The 23334-nt window shown below is 33.8% G+C and overlaps 4 protein-coding genes across 7 annotated transcripts; 1 reads left to right on the top strand and 3 right to left on the bottom strand.

Moving 5' to 3' along the window:
• Positions 1–18: 18 nt before the first annotated feature.
• On the bottom strand, positions 19–2173 carry LOC9303811. The gene has a single exon (XM_002867693.2). The coding sequence runs from the start codon at positions 1933–1935 to the stop codon at positions 262–264; it is 1674 nt and encodes a 557-aa protein (XP_002867739.1). The 5' UTR covers positions 1936–2173; the 3' UTR covers positions 19–261.
• Positions 2174–4473: 2300 nt separating this feature from the next.
• Positions 4474–8173, bottom strand: LOC9305867 (SPX domain-containing membrane protein At4g22990). 2 transcript variants are annotated; one of them, XM_002867692.2, is made up of 10 exons: positions 7979–8173; positions 7230–7285; positions 7032–7152; positions 6640–6951; positions 5990–6555; positions 5600–5907; positions 5338–5513; positions 5062–5252; positions 4858–4991; positions 4474–4767 (listed from the first exon to the last, which is right to left on the bottom strand). In XM_002867692.2, exons 2-10 carry the CDS (start codon positions 7280–7282, stop codon positions 4529–4531), a joined length of 2100 nt encoding a protein of 699 aa, XP_002867738.1. In that variant the 5' UTR covers positions 7283–7285; positions 7979–8173; the 3' UTR covers positions 4474–4528. The 2 variants fall into 2 exon arrangements, with proteins under 2 accessions (XP_002867738.1, XP_020873334.1); XM_021017675.1 differs by having other exon boundaries at positions 5338–5516; positions 7979–8172.
• A 4834-nt stretch (positions 8174–13007) lies between these two features.
• LOC9303810 lies at positions 13008–18896 on the top strand. 2 transcript variants are annotated; one of them, XM_021017591.1, is made up of 17 exons: positions 13008–13280; positions 13642–13691; positions 13801–14238; positions 14310–14535; positions 14636–14884; positions 14978–15093; positions 15191–15289; positions 15419–15506; positions 15618–15847; positions 15944–16128; positions 16248–16447; positions 16689–17021; positions 17122–17223; positions 17498–17795; positions 17953–18101; positions 18183–18467; positions 18560–18896. In XM_021017591.1, exons 3-17 carry the CDS (start codon positions 13940–13942, stop codon positions 18746–18748), a joined length of 3048 nt encoding a protein of 1015 aa, XP_020873250.1. In that variant the 5' UTR covers positions 13008–13280; positions 13642–13691; positions 13801–13939; the 3' UTR covers positions 18749–18896. The 2 variants fall into 2 exon arrangements, with proteins under 2 accessions (XP_020873250.1, XP_002869795.1); XM_002869749.2 differs by lacking the exon at positions 13642–13691.
• LOC9303809 (UDP-galactose/UDP-glucose transporter 2) lies at positions 18853–21551 on the bottom strand. 2 transcript variants are annotated; one of them, XM_021017940.1, is made up of 8 exons: positions 21085–21549; positions 20698–20726; positions 20413–20614; positions 20091–20333; positions 19887–19995; positions 19673–19791; positions 19369–19476; positions 18853–19280 (listed from the first exon to the last, which is right to left on the bottom strand). In XM_021017940.1, the coding sequence occupies exons 1-8, from the start codon at positions 21205–21207 to the stop codon at positions 19050–19052; spliced, it is 1164 nt and encodes a 387-aa protein (XP_020873599.1). In that variant the 5' UTR covers positions 21208–21549; the 3' UTR covers positions 18853–19049. The 2 variants fall into 2 exon arrangements, with proteins under 2 accessions (XP_020873599.1, XP_020873598.1); XM_021017939.1 differs by lacking the exon at positions 19673–19791 and having other exon boundaries at positions 19894–19995; positions 21085–21551.
• Between the last annotated feature and the right edge of the window lie 1783 nt (positions 21552–23334).

The following is a 23334-nucleotide window of genomic DNA, read 5'->3' as shown; positions in this document are numbered from 1 at the left end:
TTTAAAATCATGTAAATATTTTGTTGAAATAGTAAATAGTAGTATATACGTGCGTTTAATTTCGTTTTTCTCAAACCAAACCAAACCAAGTTGAATATCTACCCACCAAAATGAAACAAACTAACCCAACCCAAAGAAAATTTTAGCTACTGCCTAAAAATCAAACCACAATGTAAAACTAACCGAACTAAACCGAATCCAAATCCGAAAATGGTAAAAAACTGAACCATGCGGATTAAAGATTACAAGGTTCCCAACCAATCATTTGTTTTTCTCAAGAGCTTTCTTTCTCCACTTCTCTTTCTCAACAAAATCAGCATCCAAAAACCTCGACACAAACTCCCAAACCTTAAAAACATCTTCAAAATTCGTCATAAATCCTCCTAACCTAACACTCACCACTGACAATCTCAAACTCATAGCTTCCTCACTTCTTCTCTTGTTTCCAATCCTAATCTTATGCAAATACGCACATCGCAAACCAATCTTTTCCCTCTCCGCGAGCCTCTCCACCATCAAAGGATCGACTTTTTCGCCTTGCCAATCGAAAATATTGAACGAAATCGACGGTCCACGGCTCGGTTTCGTCTTTGGTCCGTAGATTTTGACCAGAGGCATCTCTGTTTGATGATAACCTGGATGTTGGAGAGTCCTCAAGGCTCGTAGTAACCATAAAGTCAACGACTTTGACCTTCTACTGATTAGTATTAGTCCTAGAGAATCTGCGTGATCTAGTCCTCGAAACTCAATCATTGCTTTATCTTGTTCACTCGATGATTCGATTTCAACTATCTCAGAGCCAGAAGTAGAAGCAGCCTTGTGGTCCTCGTGGTCCACAGGGGTAATCTCGTCATATCCTGCTTGATACTCTGTTTTCCATTTCCAAGATGGCTCTGCTTTTACTACCGTGAGATTCGACGGATTCGTTGGTTCTTCCGACAAAGCCGAAGAGCTAGATTTCTTAACGAACAAGCAACCAAAACCAGAAGGATCATCTTGACCTAAAACCTCTGTGAAAGAACAGATGAGAAAATCTGGTTGGAACAGAGAAAGCCCTAAAGTCTCCATGTCTTTAGAACCTAAAGCAGAGGTGTCAATCAACACATGCCAATCGTTTTCGTGAGCTAAACTCATCCATGAGTAAGAATACGAAGCTCCTGTGACCAGGGATTGAAGTGGAAACACAAAGAGTCCTCTTTTACTACCTCTTCTCTTACTTATCCTGATTCTCCTCTTCAGTTTCTCCGAGAGAATCTCAGTGCTCGGCCATGAAAACTCAGCCGATTCGGGTTTTACACCCTTTTTCTCTGAGATTCTGATCATTTCTTCAACTGCTTCGTCTTCGTAGTTATAAACTGTGAGAAGATTGGGATTTGTTTTGAAAGAGTAGAGTTCTGCTACAATCTTGAAAGCAGAGGAACGGTCTTGAGTTAGAATCATGTGATATTCTGATTCTTCAAGATTCATAAAACTCGTGATTCTCTTCCTCATCCTTGACTGAAACCGAGATTCTCCTTCGAATGACAACAGTTCTTTACCTGAGCTCACTTGCTTGTAAGACAAGGTAAAGAGAGAATCGGATTCTAATTCCGAGATTTCTCGAAACTGAGAGTAAGAGAACAATGGTTGTTGTTGACCAAACACGTGGGAAGAGGATGAGAGGTTTTCGTACTCGGTAGATCGGAGATGATCGGCTTGATTCGTCTGCAAGTAATCAGGAAAAGCTGTGATGAGATCGTAGAAAGATGTACGGAGACGAGGGAGAGATTCTTGACTCGTGAATTTGGTTTCTCTGGTTAGGAATGAAGTTCCTGTTGTGATTACTGAGAACTCAAGCTCTTCTTGTTTCTCAGACATGGAATGAGATGAGAATGGTGATGAACAACAGCCATTGAAGCAAGTTTCTGAAGCTTCTTGTATGAAGTGTGAATTCATCTTTCTTTTTTTTCTCTCCCTCTCTCCTATTCCTCTGTTTTTTTGTCTGGAGAAAAGGTGTGACTTTGTGAGTTGTGAGGACAATGAAGTCAATGAGATTAAAAAAAAAGTGAAAATTTGGGTCCTTAAAAAAGTATTGTTGTTGTAATACAAATGAATGGTCAAATAAAAAGAAAAGTTGTTGTTTTTAGGAGGAAAGGGAACTCATACCAAATTTTGCTTCTCTTCAATAGTTGAACCAAAATTTTTTTAGACTTAAATTTCGTTGATGAATAGTAGTCAATTATATATTTTTTTAAAAAAATAACATTAATGTATGGAAAGAATATTATAGGCTCACGTTTGATAGTTGAACAGAGCTGACTTCTCTATTATATGGGTCTTATGTTATTTCGATTTGATTAGTAGTCGTAATGAGAATTGTAATATATGTTGGTATAATCCAAAAAAGAAGTCTGTTAAAAAAAAAACATTCAATCAAGAGATTTATTAGTTTGTGAATTTAAAATTGGCCAGATGTTTATTGACCAATGACCACTAAAATTATATCTAGGTAATAGGGTCCACCGGAGAAGATTTCTTGCCCTAATTTTGTTCTCTTTCTTGCCCATTTGTTTATGATATCAGAGGGATGAGGATACGATCGAATTTAGTTACAGCACGCAGTCAAATATTAATATATTAAGCTCGTTTAATTACCGTATTAATGATAAATTTAAATATGAATAATCAGGAAACGATGATTGAGTTACAATCTTGTAACAGAAAGTTCTATTTATTTATGTTCAACGGGACTATGTTGATGAGAAAGTGGATGGCAATTTTTTCATGCACGTAGAAGTAGAACTTCGAAGGCGACGCGCTTTGGACTTGGTCAAATACATTTTCTCATATCGTGTTTACATTACACTTTAATCATTAATGTCTTTACACTTATCACGATCAAACATCTAATGTATGTGTGTGCGTTTATGCATATTTTACGTGTCCACATATATATCATCCACTCCTGACTCCACTACCATGGATGTGTCGATGTTGGGTGGTACAAATTGCTTTTTTTTATATAGTGTTTGATTAAATATAGCAAATATAACTAAAATTTGTATATATATATATATATATATATATATATATATATACTAGTGGTTTTGTGTTAGTTTTGCATTTTCAATTGGATTAAAATAATTACATTTTCATAATGCATTGCATATTATTGATAAGAAACAAAAAGTGACTTCGGGAAACAAAAATCTTACGATAATGAACAAATATGTCACATCTTTAAAGCAAAATATGTCACATCATATATCAAGATTTATGGTTGCATAATAATAAATCAAGTTTATGAAATTTGAATCTACTAACAGATTGTACAATTGAATGTTGCTTCACTAAAACAACTTGTTCATGATTCGGATAACAAAACTTTGAAACTTTTGGTTACATATTTTCAGAGACATAAAAGAGTTCAGGAAGGAGGAGAACACCAGCCATTCTGAGGATGTGATCGATATCGTAATCAAGTTTGAACAATCAATTCTTAAACAACGCAGCTCTGTCCTTAATTATTGTTACGTAGACATATGTATGTATATTTTGGTCAACTATGTACGGAGACTTAAAATTATGAATCATGAGACAAAATTGTGTGGAGACTAGTCTATCTATGTATAAAAAAGTAGTATATCTTTAAAAAAAATATGATAACAAAAATAACAAAAAAGTGATAAAGAAAACAATTGCTAGTGGCGACTTTCATTTTCAACGAACCAAATCACAAGTTTATAATGATTTATATGTTTTTGGCGTTATTATTATCCGTGTGGCATCCACTATAGTCACAACAAAATAAACAGAAAAACCAAGAAAAAAAGTAGAAAGCGAGGAAATTTCTGGAAAAAAAAAAACAGTTTTGTTACCTTTCGGAAATCGGAATATGATATTTCTTAGAAAAAATCATCAAAATACGAAAATAATTAGCTGATATGATGAAATATCAAAGACATAATTTTTTTGACCGATTTAGAAAGTGGAAGGAAAGTAGGAGCCGAGGTACATAGCGCAATAATGTCTTGTGACCAATTTGTATTAATTTTGCCTAAAGAGCAGGCAAATGGTCTTTTGATGTGTGACACTGAAGCTTTTACTCAAAGTTCCCTATTTATTTTATAATTGACATCTAATAGATTGTGTTTAATTTGTGAACTTATTTAGAAATGAAGTAGTTTTTTTGTCTGAATTTCCTCAGGCAAAAAAAAAAAATTACAACAGAAAACGAGTAGGTAGTTGAAAAGAAAACAAGTAAAAAAATACAAAAAACAAAATCGGTTGATGACTTTTAAAATATATATATATATATATATATTTAATTTGGGTTTTATATATACCTCGTTGACTTAATGATTACCAATTTACCACATAACAAACAATTGCATGACATAAAAGAGCTTTATGAATTTGTATCAGGACATAAACAAAACTATTTTGGCGGGAGATTAACGGCAAAACAGAAAACCAAAAGAAAATATACCCCGGTTAAAACTAATTGAAACGAATTGGTTATTATGGGGTGAAATTTGTAAAAAGAGTACTAATACAAGGAGTTATAAGTAAAACAAGTAGCTACAATGGACAAAACACAAATGACTAGAGACGGAAGTAGAGTCACATTCAAAAGCATATTCCGTCCAAAGTATCCGGCGACGGTAATCGTCGCGTCAGCAATCACACGTGCGATCGTGCCAGCCTCCGTCGAAAGTAAACCTCCGTTATAAGTCCCTCTCGATAGCCTCGACGACATAACTCTAGAGAGTAACGATAGATTAACACCTACAAAACAGTAAAAAGTTCCGATTTTCGGGTTACATTGAGCTAAACAAAAGTTTTGGTCAATTTAAGTAATATCAATCTTTTGTTGACCTTCAAGAACTTCTGCAGAAACAAACATGATGAGTCCTGAGCAAACGTATTGTGGCACAGTGTAGGGGACAACGACATGGAAGCTGAGAAGTATTCCTACACAAACCATAATCTCCGACACCAACAAGATTTGCCTGTGACAATAAAGTTTATGACTTGAAGGAACTTCCAGGAAAAGAAATCAGTAAAACATGAGAAACTTACCGGTCTTCAAACATGTTGCTTATATAGCTTCCAACGATGAGATTAACGGGAAGAACCGTGAGACCGAGACAGAACAAAAAGATCGCAACCGAGCTAGTGGACCAACCAAAGTAGTAAGTGGTGATGACACTAGATTCAGAGAGAAGAATCTCCATTGCATACTTAAGCATGAAGTATATCAATAGTTGAACCTGAAAAACCAATCAAATCGATCATCAAAATCACAAAAATTACGTTTTCAGTTTCTCAGAAGTAATCTTTGGGTTTCTTGTTTACCTTAACTGAAGGTGTGAGTAATCTATAAGCAGCTACAATGGAGTTTGCAGGTGTACGAGAATCCTCGGAAGATTCTTCGCTTCCATCACATTCATCTTCACCCTGTTCTTCTATTTCTTCTGATGTAATCAGCAACGGCTGTTTCATACCTTTCTCCAGATTCACATCTTGAACAGCTTCTATCACTCACACCAATCACAAACCGCTACAATCAGATATCGATAACTTCTACCAAAGAGAATGATTCAGGAAATTGACATACCAGAATGATTAGACTCTTCTGAAGTCTTAGGAGGCCCCTCAGGCTCACGTGCAGGCTCACGAAACGATATAGCTAACCAGCCCAAGTATATAAGCCAAGCCACAGCCATAACCCAACCAGGCAATGTATCTTGGTTAAATGTAAGTTTATAAATCCTGAATCTGATTTGCAATAGACCAGCAAGCGCAGGACCACACGCCATTCCTAGAGCACTTGCACTAACAAAACCCGCTGAAGCCTGCATCCTGATCTTTAACGGTACACAGTCACTTATATATCTCCGGTTCACTGCTCTTGCCGATCCCAATCTGAAAAATACAGTAAGGTAAGAATAAAAGTAATCCATCAAGAACTGATACTATGAGCATTTTGAAGTCTAAAGAGACTTACCCACAGAAAAGTCTACCAATCAAGAGAACCGCTATTGAATTGAAGTCAAAAGCTAATGCATATAACAAGTTCCCAATAAAGAGGACAATGCTACTGAATATGAGTGGTTTGAAGTAGGATCTATTGGACCAGGCGCTGAAGTAAACCGAAGAGAAGAGCTGAGCTACAGCCATAGCACCAATCACAACACCGCACACCGTTGCTGCTGCACCGAGGCTCATGGAATAGTCATCTGCTGTAGGGACAATGATATATGTATTGACCATATACAGAAATGTGTTGACCAAATTCAACAAGAGAGACATGAAGTGATATCTCCCATCTTCTTCTTCCCCTTCCTCATCTTGCGGACTTGGTAACTCTTCTTGCATTATAAGCGCGTGCTGAGCCATGAAGTGTAGAAAGTTTGTTGACCGCGTTAGCCTATCCACTGCCGCTCTAATTGAGTCCACGACAGGATCTTGAAGAGGAAGAATAGGCTGATCATAAATCGATAAGTAGCTTCCTTGATTGTTTTGAAGCTCATGAAGGTTGCGAGATACAGCTCCAACAACAGCTCCAAGGCCCTATAGATCAACATTAGGATCAACTTTAAGCTTGGAAAAAGAGACATACATAGTCATTTGTTTCATCTTAAGACTTTTACTTACCACATGTCTAAAGACTTGCTGGAGTTCAGAGTAAGGATGGTTAGCTCGAGTCTTGACATAATAGTTTGTGAATCGATAACCAAACCGTTTATCGAATTTCTTCAGTATCTTACGGATACCAATAGCATTCATCTCGACAAAAAACAGAAGCTTGAGAAGATCTTGCCCAACAGCTCTATACTCCTCCTTTAGATTAGACATATGAGATATGTCCGGCTGCTCTTGGAGAGCATCATGCGGTCCCCTTAGTCTCTGTAGCCTACTTGCAAGCAATCCTTGTTGCTCCAACATGAAAAGAGCGATCTTCTCAATCTGGTACACATTCATTTTTCAAATTAGCTTTTAAAAAGGTCCACACTTTTTTCTTCAAAGACACTAAAATTTGTTACTACCTGATTATCAAGCATCCTTGAGAAATCTTTAAGAACATGACGGCGCTCAAGATTCCCGCCTTCTAATTGGCGACTATATTGCTTCACTTTCTTCTTCATCAATTTGTAATTGATGTAATATCTACAAGCAATCATGATCATTCACATTAGGACAAACATTTTTACTAGTTTTTCGGAAAGTAGTATCGAAAACATTACCCTTGCCATTCTTGAATGCTCCGTTCCTTGAGCTTTTTCCCGAAAGCTACCATCTTCTACATTGAAAGAAAGTCACAGAGAAGAATCAGAGATAAAAGAACGATCATATACACAAAACTTGTTGTAGAAAGGACTACCAGAAAAAGTCTTCCACCTTTCTATATCAATGAACTTGCAAAACTATGCAGTGACGACACTAAATTTTACACTGAAACATGTTGTTAAAAGAAAAAAGATTTGAGCTTGATTGATATATGTGTGTGTGATATATCAATAAGTATGATTCATGAGTGTTATGTGTTGATTTGGTCAACGAGATTCTCTGTTTCAGCTAAAGAGTCAAAACTACACAACATTTACTTAATTGAAACGTTAAAACAGTCTAATATACGTTCTTCTCCTAGTTCTTGATGAATTCAGATTCTGATAAACCAAAGAACCAAAAACACGATGAATTCGGGCGTTAAGTTTCAATGAACTTTCCCACCATTTCTTGGCGAAAAATCAAAGCTATGCATATATGAAATCAAATCACGAAAATTTGAATTTCAGAAGCTATGCATATATGAAATATATGTGATTCCCCACCACGTCATACTAGAAATCACCAATAACTCCCCATGGAGAAAGAAATGAGCGAAATCGCCCTCGTAAACATCAAAAAGAACAGAGAAAAACCTTCGTGAAGTAAAGATTGAATCTTTAGCAACCTCTGTGAACAAGAAACGAGAAAGATACAGTAATATTACCTCAAAAGTTCCGAGAGAGAGAGATTTCTATGTCGCAAAATCGTAAATTTTTTGGGGCGGCTTCCTCTAAACTCAGATACACATACACAGTAAAAAAAAAGGGTTAAATGAGAGCCGAATTGGGATTCGGTGAGAAAATAAACAAAATTGGAGAAGAAACCAAGAAGGAAAATATCAGAGAGTGGCTCTGTGTAACAGGAAGGAGGTGGAGGATAAGAGTTCGCTGCATCACTGTTTTGTGGGGTCTATCTTCATTTGTCGGACCCTCTATATTCTTTTTTTTTAAAATTATTATCTTGGTAACAGTGATTTTCTGTTGAAAAATCATTTTTCATGACGGCAAAATAAAATAAAAATCTCATAATGTATTACAGGATATAAAACTGAATCAACATCATGAATTTTGGCATAAAAGAAATATATAGTATCCTATACTATTATTTGGGGAGTACACTTTATAAGATACCCTTAACTAACCTTTCCTTTTGTAAAAATTTACTTAAGAATGCCATTATAAAAATCTTTTTTTTAGAACAAATTTCATTCAATTTATTAAGGATAAATAAGTAAAATACTAATTTATGTCATTTAATTAATTTAATTAAATTATAAAACGAAAATCTGTTATTTTTTTTAAAATGACCAATCAAAATGAACATATAAGATTTGATATCTAACTTACCATATTAATTTGTTATTAATCATTAAACTTCACCTCTCATCTTAATATGAAACAAATAAATCATCATATCATATACATAATAAAAAAAAAAGTAATTTTTTTTTCTGCATATGCCAAGATTTGAATTTTTAAAAACGCATATAAATTGTTCAATCTATAAAGGAAACAATTAAACTGGTCAAAAATTCAAACTTGAGTAATATATTTTTTTTACACAAAAATAAAGTCAACAAAAATTCCCACTGAGCAACGGGTCAGAATTTGAATATTTATATTCGATTTCATGCATTTATTTTTTTGAAATGTATAATTTTATATACTACAATAAAAATTTAAATATTTTAATTTGCAACATTTAAAATAAGTTTTACTTGATATTTTTAGAGAATATCATCAATACTTAATAGTTCAAAAAGTTAAAAATTATAAATACTCTAATTTGATTGTTTTTAAAAATATTTATAATAGGTAGCGGGTTAAATATAATATATTATATGATGAAATGAGTTTTGATCCTTATAACTATTTGAATAGTTATATTTAATTTCATATAATTTGTTTTTTGAAATTCATAATTTTATAAACTACAAAAAAAATTTAAAGATTTTAATTTGGAATAATTAAAAATAGTGTAGAACATTTAAATATGGTTTGACACCTCTAAATATTTGAAAATTTGATTCCACAAGCAATTTTAGAATTAACGAATAATAGATTGTGCACGCAATATTTTAAAATGAAATATTGTGATTCTAAAATAAAAATATAGACTCCACGCACGGGTTAATTTTGGTATTATTATATACTAAAAAATATGTTTATAACATATTCGATTATGCGAATAATTGGTAAATTCCGTAATTATAAATCTCAAACAAATTCTGTAATTAGATTAGCTCAAACAAATCTCTATTTCAACAACCAAAGAATTATAAATTGAAAAAGAATTTTCTAAATTAATTCAAAATAATAGCTAATTTTCTTAATTAATTCAAAATAATCTATGTTTTATATGTGATTCATTTATGATATTTTAATATTTGATCTAACTGAAATATATGCAATCCTATTTTGCGGTTGTTAACATAAATTAACTCATTGTTCAAAAATTATTACTTTTTAAAAAATAAAATTATTTTATGTTTTCATATCTTAAAAAAAAAATTATCCATAATTGAGTATTTTAGAAAAAATTCTATATTTATTCTAATATTGTATATAGAGACTGACAAAAAAATTAATATTTTTTCACTTACTATTATAATATATTAAAACTTAGTTCTAATATATATATTATATAAATTTTGTAATAAATAAAATTCAACCCGTACTTTAGTACGGGTGATGATCTAGTCACATATTGAAGAAGATAGACAAGTTTGAAAATTAGCTTTGCAGAAAGAAAAAAAAGGATATATAACTATATAAGTCTTATTCAACTGAAAATAAATGATTTTTTTTTTTCCTTTTTATTCATGATTTTTTCATTCCGGAGCGAAAATTAACATTCGGTACCAATCGGTCCAGTATTCTTGACATTATTTGGTCCATTCTTAAAGAAAAAAAAACTTTTCAAGCATTATACCTTTTCTAATCCCCACTAATATAGACATCCATTCATAAACCATGCATGGACCATGGTCCATAAGTTTCTTATTGTCCATCAGTCGATGTCGTCATTCTTAGACATCTCTTACATTTTTGTTATAAGTGGCAAAAAAGAAAGAAGAACATCTCTGATTACTACTTTATTTTACAATTTCTTAGAATTGTATGTGCCATTGGTTTTCATGTGGTCGTTCTTGTATGCACCAGGGTGAATGGGAAACGTGGTCCCTTGCGTCCATTATAAAACTAACTGTGACATATAAACCTCAAAAATCAAGTTCCCATGTGCCAGCAACAAGTGTCAAAGACTTTATGTGATCTTCACAACTTTGTTGTCCATATAATACAGTAGTACGAAATACAAGAGCAAAACTAATTAAATACAGAGAAAAACATACATGTGGTGGGTGCATGGCATTAATTTTCACAACCCAAAAGACATATGCATGTGTTTAAGTTGATTTACATTTTCTCAAGAATTCACACATTTATTGGATTTGAATTCGAAAAATGATGTGATCAAACGTGTCTGACAGAATAAAATGTGATACAATTAACTTCTCTGGCTCGTATAACAACGGTCCAACTCCAGTTAATGGAGTTACTGGTCAGTGGTAACGACTAATTGAATAAATTCATATATTAAAAATGAATGATTTCATAAACCCTTGAAAGATTTAGTGGGTCCTCAATGATAACGTTTAGTTGAGGATCTCTTCTTTCTAAATTAGGCAGCAAACTAATATAATAGTACAGTTTTAGTATAAAGTATCTCAAACCGTAGCCCCTATAATTTACTAACGTAACCAATGAGTAAAACATACACTCTAGAAATACGATCGATGTTCGCTTTCGGCTTTCCTATAAATCGAGCGGGCCTATACAGCTATACTATAAGACTCAGCAAATTTTTCATATATTTAGTTTGTTCAGAACGAATCATACTTAGGTTCACCCCAAGGGTAAACCTAAGTATGGTTGAACAGCTTAGATTTGAGTGTTGACCGGAATTCATAAGTTCTATAAAAACAAAATGAAAATAGGAAAACAAATAAAATACTACATTTGTTGCAAAAATAATTAACCATGAGTTTGGAAATATTTTTTGTTGCCATGATTTCTAATATGTTATTGGAGTCTATGGTTGGTTCAGTAAACGTTTTTTTCACAAAAATGGTTTCTCATCTATATAGTCTGTATAAATGATCTATTTTGTTGTGATATTTCCGAAATAATGGATTTAGAGTTTGGACTGTTTCCGTTAGACCGTTTCTTACCCATATTTTGAAGAAACCTATTAGAAATTTAGAATGTTAGAATATCTCATGCTACAAAAATGAGATATTTAATATATAAGGTGGGTGGACTTTTCCACAAAATACCAATTAATTTTGAATTGGAAATTGATGATTCCTCGCATTTTGTTTATAAAAAATGAACAATACTAAATTGAAAAAAAAAAAAAAATCTAAATCTATACAACGAAAAGCATCGTCGAAATTTGCTTATATCACTTTACAATTTTTATTACAGTTGATTATTTTAGGCGTAAATTTTATATCATGTTTGTAGACTATGTATGTTTTAAAGTAATGAATGAAAAAAAAAAAATAAACAGTATTAAATTAAAAAATTATTAAAAGTTTGAAGGTTCCTATATTTTAAACACACAAAAGTAATGGAGTCGAGAATTAAAAAGACTAGATTGTGTACCCGCGCGTTGCGCGGGATTTAATTTAAAACTTTTATTTTTTGAATCAATTGAATTAAAAAAATATTATACTTTACTCATGTGCATTATCTTTCCAAAGTAATAAAAATTTTCTCACATTTTTCACTATAACTTTTCTCGTTATCTTCTATGATTCACTCGTTGTCTCCCGACATCTACTCTCTTTTCTCCTTAGCTCGTAACTATTTTCTCCTTCATATCTTTCAATACTCAATTTTTTTATAAGTTTCATGATCTTTTTATTTAAGTGAACATCGGAAACAGAAATCTGGGGAGATGTTTTAATCGGTACTCACATTTTGAATGTCTATTTTCAAAAATGAATTGCTTTACTTTAAGTAAAAACCTTTAAATTTGGTATTTGTTTTTAACTCTTATTTTCTTTACTCTACTAAATAATTGTAACTCTTAAAAATAATTGTTGTACCGTTAAAATATATAATTTAACTATTTATATTATATTATACTTATAAATAATAATATGTCCTAAATCCTTCTTATGTTTTAATCGGTACTCACATTTTGAATGTCTATTTTCAAAAATGAATTGCTTTTTACTTTAAGTAAAAACCTTTAAATTTGGTATTTGTTTTTAACTCTTATTTTCTTTACTCTACTAAATAATTGTAACTCTTAAAAATAATTGTTGTACCGTTAAAATATATGATAAGTTTTTTTTTCTTATCTCTAACTATTTTAAAATATTTACTCATATGTTAAAATATAATTATCTAATTTATATTTATCCAATCTCCGTTCAAAATTTTCATATTTTAAGTTGTATATTTATTTTTTTGTTTCCTCATAATATTTCATTTAATTTTTGTCAATTATTCTTTTTTATTTAATATGTGAATTAATTTTAGTTTTAATGTTTTGTTTTAATAAATAAGATATGTGGAGCCCACAAAAATGTAAAGTATGATGACATGGATGTTGATGTGGATCCCTAGATGGAGAGAAGACTCTCTAATTATATATATAGATTCTGGAATCAAGAGATTGATACTTGTCTTCTCCTTCTTTTGATTTAGAAAATGGTGATTATTATTATTATATCTCTCTCCGAAAAAATTGGTGCTTCTCATTTCATAACCACATTATCCGCTTTGACTCATCACGAGATCAATGATTACCATTTTTCGAATCCAATCTTTCAAAATGTATTCCTTCTAGGGTTTTCGGTGATTGTTTGTTGGGGATGATCATTTACCATTTTTCGACTTAATCCATCGGAGAATTCAAATCCCAGAAATACCGAGCTTTTGAGGTTTTTGAAGGTGCGATTTTGAACTTTTGTATCCCTACTGTTTCTCATATATCTTCAACGTAATTGTTTGACATTAGTGTTATTAATTCAGGATAAGTGATGATGACTCAGTTCTCAGTTATAGATTATATACAATAACTATTGTTTGATTGATTGCTGTAAGAAGAACAAAAAAAAGTTGATTTTTTGAGCAATTCACTGATATTTTGACAGTTGACAAAGTTTAGGTAGGGCCTCTGTTGTGAGGAGGATGCAACTAGATTTTTTTAGCATTTAAGAATTGTGAGGATATTCAATACTCAATAGCATTCATTTTTGTAGTTTTGGTTGATGTTTTTTCAAAAGTGATGGATGTTCGTATTCTGGTGTAGCGTTCCTTATATGATTGAATGGGAACTTCATGTGAATGCTTTCCCAACAGGTCTTTCTCTATTTATTATGAATCAATGTCATTTCATGAATGCTGTTCCATTAATAGACCACACCATGTGTGTTGAATGTATTCCTTTCTTGCTTTGTTCTTTCTCTAGGCACAAGGTTTTAGTCTGCTGACTTTGAAACCGGGATGCTGAAGTTATTCTGCTAACCATTCTTAGTACTGTCAAGATTTGAACTGTCGTCAAGAGTTCTAAGGACTACAAGAAGTTCTTGTCAAGAACCTATAGAGCTATGGGCTCTGATAAGCATTCTGCTCGTTTTCTACATAACCTCAAGATGGAGAGGGTCAGAACGATCCTAACCCATACTTACCCTTATCCCCATGAGCATTCACGTCATGCTATGATTGCTGTGATTTTGGGTTGCTTGTTCTTTATTTCGTCGGAGAACATGCACAGCCTCGTAGAAAAGTTGGACAATAATTTCAAGTGGTGGTCCATGTATGCCTGCTTGCTTGGCTTTTTCTATTTCTTTTCATCTCCATTCATCAGAAAGACTATCCGACCAAGCTACTCAACCTTCAGTCGGTGGTAAGTGAATCCTTTTATTCCGTCTTCCATAAAGAAAATTTAACACTTTGAAGGTTTGTTTTCTTGTTTAGGTACATTGCTTGGATTTTAGTTGCAGCTTTGTACCATCTCCCAAGTTTTCAGTCAATGGGTTTGGATTTGAGGATGAATTTGTCCTTGTTTCTAACAATTTACATATCATCCATAGTCTTCCTTCTTGTCTTTCACATTGTTTTTCTTGGGCTTTGGTATATTGGTCTTGTTTCTCGTGTGGCTGGAAGACGCCCTGAGATCTTAACCATTCTTCAAAGTTGTGCTGTAAGTATGCTATCTCACAATCTTGTAGATCAAGGTCACTTGCTTAAAAAGGATTAGTTTTAAAGAAAAATCAAATTTCAATGTCCTTTATCTTTTGTAGGTTCTTAGCATATCGTGCTGTATTTTCTACAGCCATTGTGGTAATCGTGCTTTTCAGAGGCAAACACCCCTCGAAAGAAGGCATGCTAGCCGGTTTTCATTATGGAAAGGAGAAGATGGAAACAGTACTTGGCTTGTGAAATTTACTCACATTGATGAGCTAAGAGACCAAGTCTGCTCATCATGGTTTGCTCCTGTTGGATCTGCACGTGATTATCCACTATTGTCCAAATGGGTCATTTATGGGGAGGTCTGGCTTCTGTTATATAATATATTATTCTGATTTGTTGTGTACGTTCTTATTTGACCACTCTCTGTTGCATTCCTACCTTTTAATCTGCAGTTGGCATGCAATGGGTCTTGTCCTGATTCATCTGATGAAATTTCTCCTATATACTCGTTGTGGGCAACGTTTATTGGCCTTTACATTGCTAATTATGTAGTGGAGAGATCAACAGGGTAAGTGGCATAGTTTTTGTTAAGTGAATATTGTAACTAAAATGATCAACACATACAGAATAATTACTGTTTTATGAAATTTTCTTTGTACGGTTAGGTGGGCTCTGGCACATCCTCTGTCTGTCGAAAATTATGAGAAGTTGAAGAGGCAACAAATGAAACCTAATTTCTTAGATATGGTTCCTTGGTATTCAGGGTACGTCTATGCCAACTGATCTTTTTTCTTTTTACATATATTAGCATCTACCAATGTCTTCTTCGAAGCAATACATATTTAAAGTAGGATACTTGGGCACAGTCTAATCTGTCTGATTATCTATTTCAGAACTTCAGCTGATTTGTTTAAAACTGTGTTTGACCTCCTCGTATCAGTGACTGTCTTTCTTGGCCGCTTTGACATGCGAATGATGCAGGTATACTATTTCTTATAGTGATGTGATAGGATCAGATCCTTTTATCTTTCCGCGTTTTGATTTGCTTATTGTTTTGTTTTTTTCTAACCGTCCCTATTCTTAAATCTGTAGGCTGCAATGACCAAAGATTGTGATGGAAACAAAAGCAAGGAACTTTTATATGATCACTTTACTGATAAGACTGACTTCTGGTTTGACTTTATGGCGGATACTGGTGATGGTGGGAATTCATCATATTCTGTCGCGAAACTTCTAGCTCAGCCTTTTATCAAAGTCCCGCTAGCTAATGATTCTATATCTCTAGAAAGGGGTAACATACTGCTTATTGGGGGAGATCTTGCGTAAGATTTTTGTATACTATCTGTGATTTCCATATTCTCTGTTATTTGTCACGTCTGTATGTAACATAATGGATGTCGTTCTCTGATATATTGCAGATACCCCAATCCATCAGCGTTTACATATGAAAAACGTTTATTTTGTCCTTTTGAGTATGCGCTCCAACCTCCCCATTGGTATAAAACGGACTCAATTTCTGTTAACAAGCCTGAATTACCTGATGGGGTGTCTGATCTGAAGCATTATGATGGTCCTCAATGCTTTCTTATCCCTGGAAACCATGGTGGGCTTCAGCTCTCAACTTCATTTCTCTTTCTAGTAATTATGTTGCACATAAATACATGCATGCTTGGTGTTTCTTGGTATTGCTTCTAATTTTAATGCTATTATTGAACTTTTTAGACTGGTTCGATGGACTTAATACTTTTATGAGGTATGTATGCCATAAAAGCTGGTTGGGTGGCTGGTTTATGCCCCAGAAGAAAAGCTATTTTGCCCTGCAGCTACCTAAAGGATGGTGGGTGTTTGGTTTGGATCTTGCGCTTCATGGTGATATTGATGTGTACCAGTTCAATTTCTTTTCTGAATTAGTGAAGGAGAAGGTAGATTTCAGCATCATCTTCTTTCTCCGGCTAAATAGATTCTGCAGATGCTATACAAAATATGCTACTTCTCATCTATTCGAGCTCTTCTGTTATTTTGTTCACAACTTATGATGTTCTGTGATATCGGTTTTGGGTTTTCTTTGGTTTATGAAACGACCATATTAGAGCTGGTGTCTTCTGGTTGATAACATTGAATTTTAATTTGTTGCTTGATGAATATTTTTATCTTTTCATTTAGGTTGGGGAGAATGATGCAGTGATCATTATCACACATGAGCCGAACTGGCTTCTTGATTGGTATTGGAAACACGATACTGGAAAGAACATGAGGCACCTGATATACGACTTTTTGAAAGGCAGGTGTAAACTTAGAATGGCAGGAGATTTGCATCATTATATGCGTCATTCATGTACTCAATCAGATGGACCTGTTCATGTCCCACATCTCCTTGTTAATGGCTGTGGAGGGGCTTTTTTGCATCCCACCCATGTATTCCGCAGCTTTTCAAAGTTTTATGGTGCTTCTTATGAAAGTAAATCTGCTTATCCTTCTTTTGATGATTCAAGCAGGGTAAACTTTTTCTTGTTTCTTGGATCTCTTATCCACGATCACTGATTTTCCTTGTTTTCTTTGCATTCTGATATTTTACGCTGTTTGCGGTTATTTGCAGATTGCTTTGGGAAATATTTTAAAGTTCAGGAAAAAGAACTGGCAATTTGATTTCATTGGTGGCATCATATACTTTCTCTTGGTCTTTTCCTTGTTCCCTCAGGTGCGGTTTTACACATCTTTGACTTTCTCAAACTCCTTTTTCATATGAACTGTTTCTTGTTTCTCCATTTTATATTTATTTTGTCAGCAATGCTGCTTGAATTGGTCATTTAGACTTTTCTTTTAAAATGGTACACATTGTCAGCATCCACTATTAAATGGTGAAACTGAGACAGGCCTTACACATCTGTAGTAGTGTTTTTCCTGTGCGAACCATTTTTATGCTCACTTAGACTCACAAGAAGGTCTTTATCTTCATTCCTTGTTGGTTTCAGTGTAAGCTAGGCCATATCTTACGAGGTGATTCATTTTCTGGCCACCTGGGGAGTTTCTTTGGCACAGTTTGGAGCTCCTTTGTGTACGTAATAGAGCAGTCGTATGTGTCTTTCACCGGTGTTCTTATGTTGCTAATAACTGCAATTATGTTTGTACCCTCAAAAATATCTCGAAGGAAACGACTGTTAATTGGAATTCTTCATGTTTCTGCACACCTGACGGCTGCTTTGATTCTTATGTTGCTGTTGGAACTCGGCATAGAAATCTGTATTCAGCATAAGCTCCTTGCGACCTCCGGTCAGTTTCCTTTCCATAGAATGTTGTGGCTTTCCTCATTACAAAGTCATTAACACTAATGGATTAAAAAAAATGTGATCCTACCTTAATTGATCTTTTTTGCATCAATGATCAAACCTTAATGGATTTTGAGATTTTGGAACTCTTGGCTACACAGGGTATCATACATTGTATCAGTGGTATAAATCAGTAGAAAACGAACACTTTCCAGACCCTACCGGCCTTCGAGACCGTATTGAACAGTGGACGTTGGGATTTTATCCCGCCTGCATCAAGTATCTTATGTCAGCATTTGATATTCCCGAGGTAACGTAATTCGTCATTTTAGCTTTGTTTTAAGTGAAATAGAAATCTATTTTCAGCTGAAAGTAAAGTATATAACATTAGGTGATGGCGGTTACACGGACTAACATTTGTCGAGAAGGAATGGAGTCGCTTTCTCGAAGCGGAGCAGCCATCTATTATGCTTCTGTCTTCCTTTACTTCTGGGTCTTCTCAACTCCTGTTGTATCTTTGGTTTTTGGAAGTTACTTATATATATCCATCAACTGGCTTCACATACACTTTGATGAAGCATTTTCTTCACTTCGGATCGCCAATTACAAATCATTCACCCGTTTCCACATCAAGCCTGATGGAGACCTTGAAGTCTTCACCCTCGGAGTGGACAAGGTGAGAAAAGAACTCTTGAGGTTAAAATGACAAAAGAAAAAGTTTGTGATTATGGAATTAACCAGAGGAGTGTATGTGATGAATGAGTCCAGGTGCCAAAGGAATGGAAGCTAGACAAGGACTGGGATGCAGAGCCGAGATCGATTGTGAAAATGAGTCATCACAGAAGGTTTCCAAGCAAATGGTGTGCAACAACATTGCAGCAGGATCCTGTCAACACCGTAAAGATCGTAGATCATTTTGTTATTCGTAAATCAGAGAAAGAAATTGGAGGATGTTAGATAGAATCAGGTTCATCACTGATCCTTTCCTATTTTAGAATGTAGTCTGTAGCGTTCCCAGCTTTATGAATAGGGTTTGAGATGAATAATGCTTCTTATGAGAGTGATGACAAATAAATCATATTATAGTTAACAATTTAACAGCTCAGTCTTTTGTGAGTTTACTTTAGAATCTAATAACAAGTCTCTGAAACAACTTTTAACTCTATATTTTTTTTTTTTCCTTCACCCATCATTATTCTATAAACCCTTTTGAATTTTGTTAGATGAAATATATATAAATATATGGCACATTATATTCTCAAACCAGTGACTTCCTTTCTTCTTCCTCTTCTCTATCACCATCCCCTCCTGCGATCCTAACCGCTGGTCTCGCAGGAATCTTGGTTGGAGCTTTACTATCCATCGGAACCATCTTCAATACAATCCCCATTGCTATCAACAGCAAGCCCGACCCGTGCTGTTCCGTTAACGGCTTTGTGAATATCAAATACGATAGCAACAGCGTAACCCCTTTCCTAGCCGTTGTTATCTACACAAAACGATTTTTAACTGTGATTTTAGAATACAGATTCATTCAAAATGCAAGTGAGCGTTCACAGATAAGACTAGAGATTTACCAGGGCGGTTGTGGCGGCTCCAAAGAGGGCAATGAGCGATAGAACGGAGACTTGACCGATAAATGTGGCCATGGCTTCAAATACAAGCACCCCATACACATACGGATGCTGCAAATATAAACAAAGAACAATTGATTTTAAATATATGTCAACCACCGGATCGTTAAACCGTTTGACTATAAAATATTCCACGTTGGTACTTAAGTTATGGAATCAATGAATTAAAAAAAAGACAATTTGGCTTTTGAAAAGTTTGGCAGATTCAGAAGCACGTCGTCGGTCAATAATTTCATTTCGACGGTACCAAGAATCCTACAAATTTTGACTTTTTCTCTAAACCGAGTCTAACTCCGGTTTGAATCATGAACCGAGTCAAACCTAAAGCCAAATACAAGGTCCACTCTTTGTCACTTTTACTTAATGGTTTATAATATAAACCGAAAACCGAAACGCGTTACCTTGGTTTGGTTAAAGGCTGACCAAAACTCAAACCAGAAAAAATGAAAACAGAGGTTGTTTACTTACTTGTGCACACGCAGTCCACGCACGGAAAACCTCTCCGGTTAAGACCATGGGAACGAACAAGAACGGTAATCCAACAACAGTTGAGCAGAAAAGCATCTCCATCTGCACAAACACATTACAAGAATCTCAGACACTAAACAAAACATAACGGTAAAGGAAAACCGAAAAGAACCGGTTTTTTTTTTCGAATTCCTTGCCTGAGTAGTCTCAGGATTCATTGTGAAGATAGCTTCTTGTAAATTACCCAAGAAAGCATCCATGATCAATGCACCAGTTATCATCATAATCCCAATCATACTGAAATTCGGAGACATTTGCGCATCGGCTAATGTGAATAGTATCAAACCAAGAACCAGCAAGAAAGCTGAAATGTATTCATGGACTGGGTATTTTCTTCTCAGACCAGGTATAAACGCTCCCATTATCATCACCGGCAACACCTAAAACACCCGAAAGATCGTCATTTCGATCATTCTCTAAACTCATTGAGACTGTGATTGAGAATTGTGGATCTATTACCTTGGTGGATTTGAACATGATTTGAGCTGGATAATTGAGATAAGCCAAAGATCCCTTGGTTAAACCATGTGATCCCATAAGAACAGCAGAGAGTTTGACATAAGTCCTCATCGGATTAACGATATGCTTTGTGGTAAAGCCTTGAAGATAGATTAGAAACAAGTAGACAAATCCTTGTATAAACGTGAAATACCAACCAAAGCTACAAAGACAGAGCAAATCCCATAGTTAATTTTCTTGCTTAAAATCTAAAACTTAAAAGAGTAATCAAAAGTTGACTTTTACCTAAACTGGAGACGATTATAAACATATTCCTGCAAAATCAAAGAAAACAAATCAAGTCAATGATCATATATGAGTAATTGTAGATCCAATTACATTCTCTAAAAATCTATTTTCTTTACAAAGATCACAACTTTTCTTGTGATTTCAATAATTACAACTTTGAAAATAGTTCGTCATGCAATTTTTCTTCTTCCTTTGTTTTTTCTTTCTCAGAAACAAAACATCAAACACTTAGCATGCAAAAGATTTAGAATGCAACAAAATCACAAATTTGCGAGAATCAGAAGCAGGGTATGTGGAATTACCACAAGAAACAAACAAAATCATTAACGTTGATCGATTATGTTTCAGAATTCGAAAAAAAAAGAGAGAATTTTGGAAACGAACCTCGCAGACTCCATTAACGAGATAACCAAAAAAGAAACCAGAAGTGCAAATGAGAAACTGTTGCCAAGTTGGTTTATCAGACAAAGAGATTCCAAACAGAGATCTTGTTTGTTCCTCCTTCATTTTTTCTTTCTTTGAAACAAAGAAAAGATCAAAAGAAACCCAGAAAGTGAATTATTCAGAGGAATTGATCAAACACATGTAAAGTGACTCATAACGGTATTATCACGAAAACACCCACAAAAAAGGGTAATCAAAGAATAATTAAAACCAAATTCTTCTCTAATTCTTCACTCTCCTCGAGAAACTTGAAGAAGAGAGAGAAAGAGAGTAAATAGATGTGTATGTATTGGTAAAAGAGGAGGAAGAAGAGAGCTTTTAAGAAGGAAGGAGAAAACGCATGAAGAAGAAGAAGAAGAAGGAAGAGACTCGTCGCGTGATTCGCCACTTCGTGACACGTTTTTTTCTCCATATAAGCGTTCTTCTTCTTCTTCTTCTTCTTTTTTACGTTTTCTTTCTCTTTTTTTACCGGTAAAACTCAACTTTGCAAGTGAGTCCTTAAACTTTTCTGTATTTTTCATTGAAGTCTGAAACTTGTGTTTTGTCTTTAACACCACGACAAAATTTGCATTACCAGCGTGGCACATTTTTTTTTGTCTTAGTCTTTTATTGCATGATCTTATGTTTGCTAATTAAGATCATATCATATTATTACCGGTTTGGTTTATATATTTTAAAAAAATTGGGTTTAAAATTTTTAATGACAGTTTTTGTTGTATATGTGTGGTTTTAAAAATGTATTTCTAATATTTTTTATGTTATAATAAACTTGACTCCGTTTTCTTAAATATATATTTTTTAAAGAGAAAAGATACAAAAAATAGTATGACACTTTAAAAAGAAAAAAAACTTAACTAGAAGTCTAGAGTATATGATATCATCAAATCTTCACATCAACTAAAAAGAAAGTGAGTCTCATTGTTTACACATTCAGAAAATAGAGGCACTAATAAAAAAATAAGATAAACTTAGGGGTGCGTTTTCAGATTTTCTTTATTTGAGCAAAAGAAAGTTACTGCTTGGAGAGAAAATGAGTGAATAAAATGGAAAAATTAATAAAGATTAATCAAGATGGCTTACGAGTCAACTTTCCGGTTTAAGACAGATTGAGTCATTGTCTCAGTAGACGCCATTACAGTCTGTCTTTTACAATTTTATCATCTTTCCTGAATTTTGTTTTTTGTTTTTTTCGGAAGTGATTGTTAAATGCGTTATACAAGTTCTGGTTATGTCAGAATTACATATTAACATATATCTAGACACGTTTTGGTGTTTGTTTTAAAAAAAAAAATTGTGGTCATCTTCTATATCCATATAAAGCAATAAACCCCACTCATGCATATTCATTCGTTCACTTACTGAGTAGTTGTTTTGTCCTAGTTGAAAACTAGTGAACAAAATTAGAGGAACAACAACAAATTGAGTCAACAAAATAATGACGATATTTAAGTCAATGAATTGAATGTTTTAGAATAATTAGGTGGCGGTGTATGGTGAACAGTCGAAAATAGTATACATTTTTATTGGTAATTGTAATTCTAATTGGTGTAATCAAAAATAATATGTAGCCATTATAGTCGTATATTAAATAGCATATAATACAAAATTGTTTGGTTTCAAAATAGACCGTTTAAGAATAGCTTTGATTAGTGACAACGATAAGTTGAAATGGAAAAAAATAATAGAAAATATCCAATTCCTACAATCATATATGACCCCTATAAACTAAAATTCTAGCTCCGCCACTGCATCGCAATTAGCATTAGAGATTAAAAATTATATAAAAAATTTAATAAATATATTTCAGTTGAAGGTCAAATATTATCTTTACGTGCAACTGTATTAATACATAAAGTAATATACAAATGATAATCTCTACACATAACAAAATTGATCTTACTCTTAGATATTTTTCTTGCTTAGAACCATTTGTGTGGTTTATAATAAACGGAAGACTTTACTCGAGACTTTTGCATTTGGAAGCAACCGATCACATTTCACATATTCACAAAAGGAAAAAATAACGAGTAAAAGAATCAAAGTCGTTAGAAACAATCCAGTGACGTACGGTCAAATAGTGTGGGCCTAGCTTCGGCAATTTTGTACCGGGCACCGGAATCCTACCAAACACCAAAGACAGGTCCAGTTACACTGCCGCCCCCTTCTAATTTCCACAGATGAATTACTTTT

The sequence above is a fragment of the Arabidopsis lyrata genome, assembly GCF_000004255.2.
Source record: "Arabidopsis lyrata subsp. lyrata unplaced genomic scaffold ARALYscaffold_7, whole genome shotgun sequence".
Classification (NCBI taxonomy): domain Eukaryota; kingdom Viridiplantae; phylum Streptophyta; class Magnoliopsida; order Brassicales; family Brassicaceae; genus Arabidopsis; species Arabidopsis lyrata.
The sequence above is the reverse complement of the archived record's forward strand: the minus strand, read 5'-3'. Positions and strand labels throughout refer to the sequence as shown.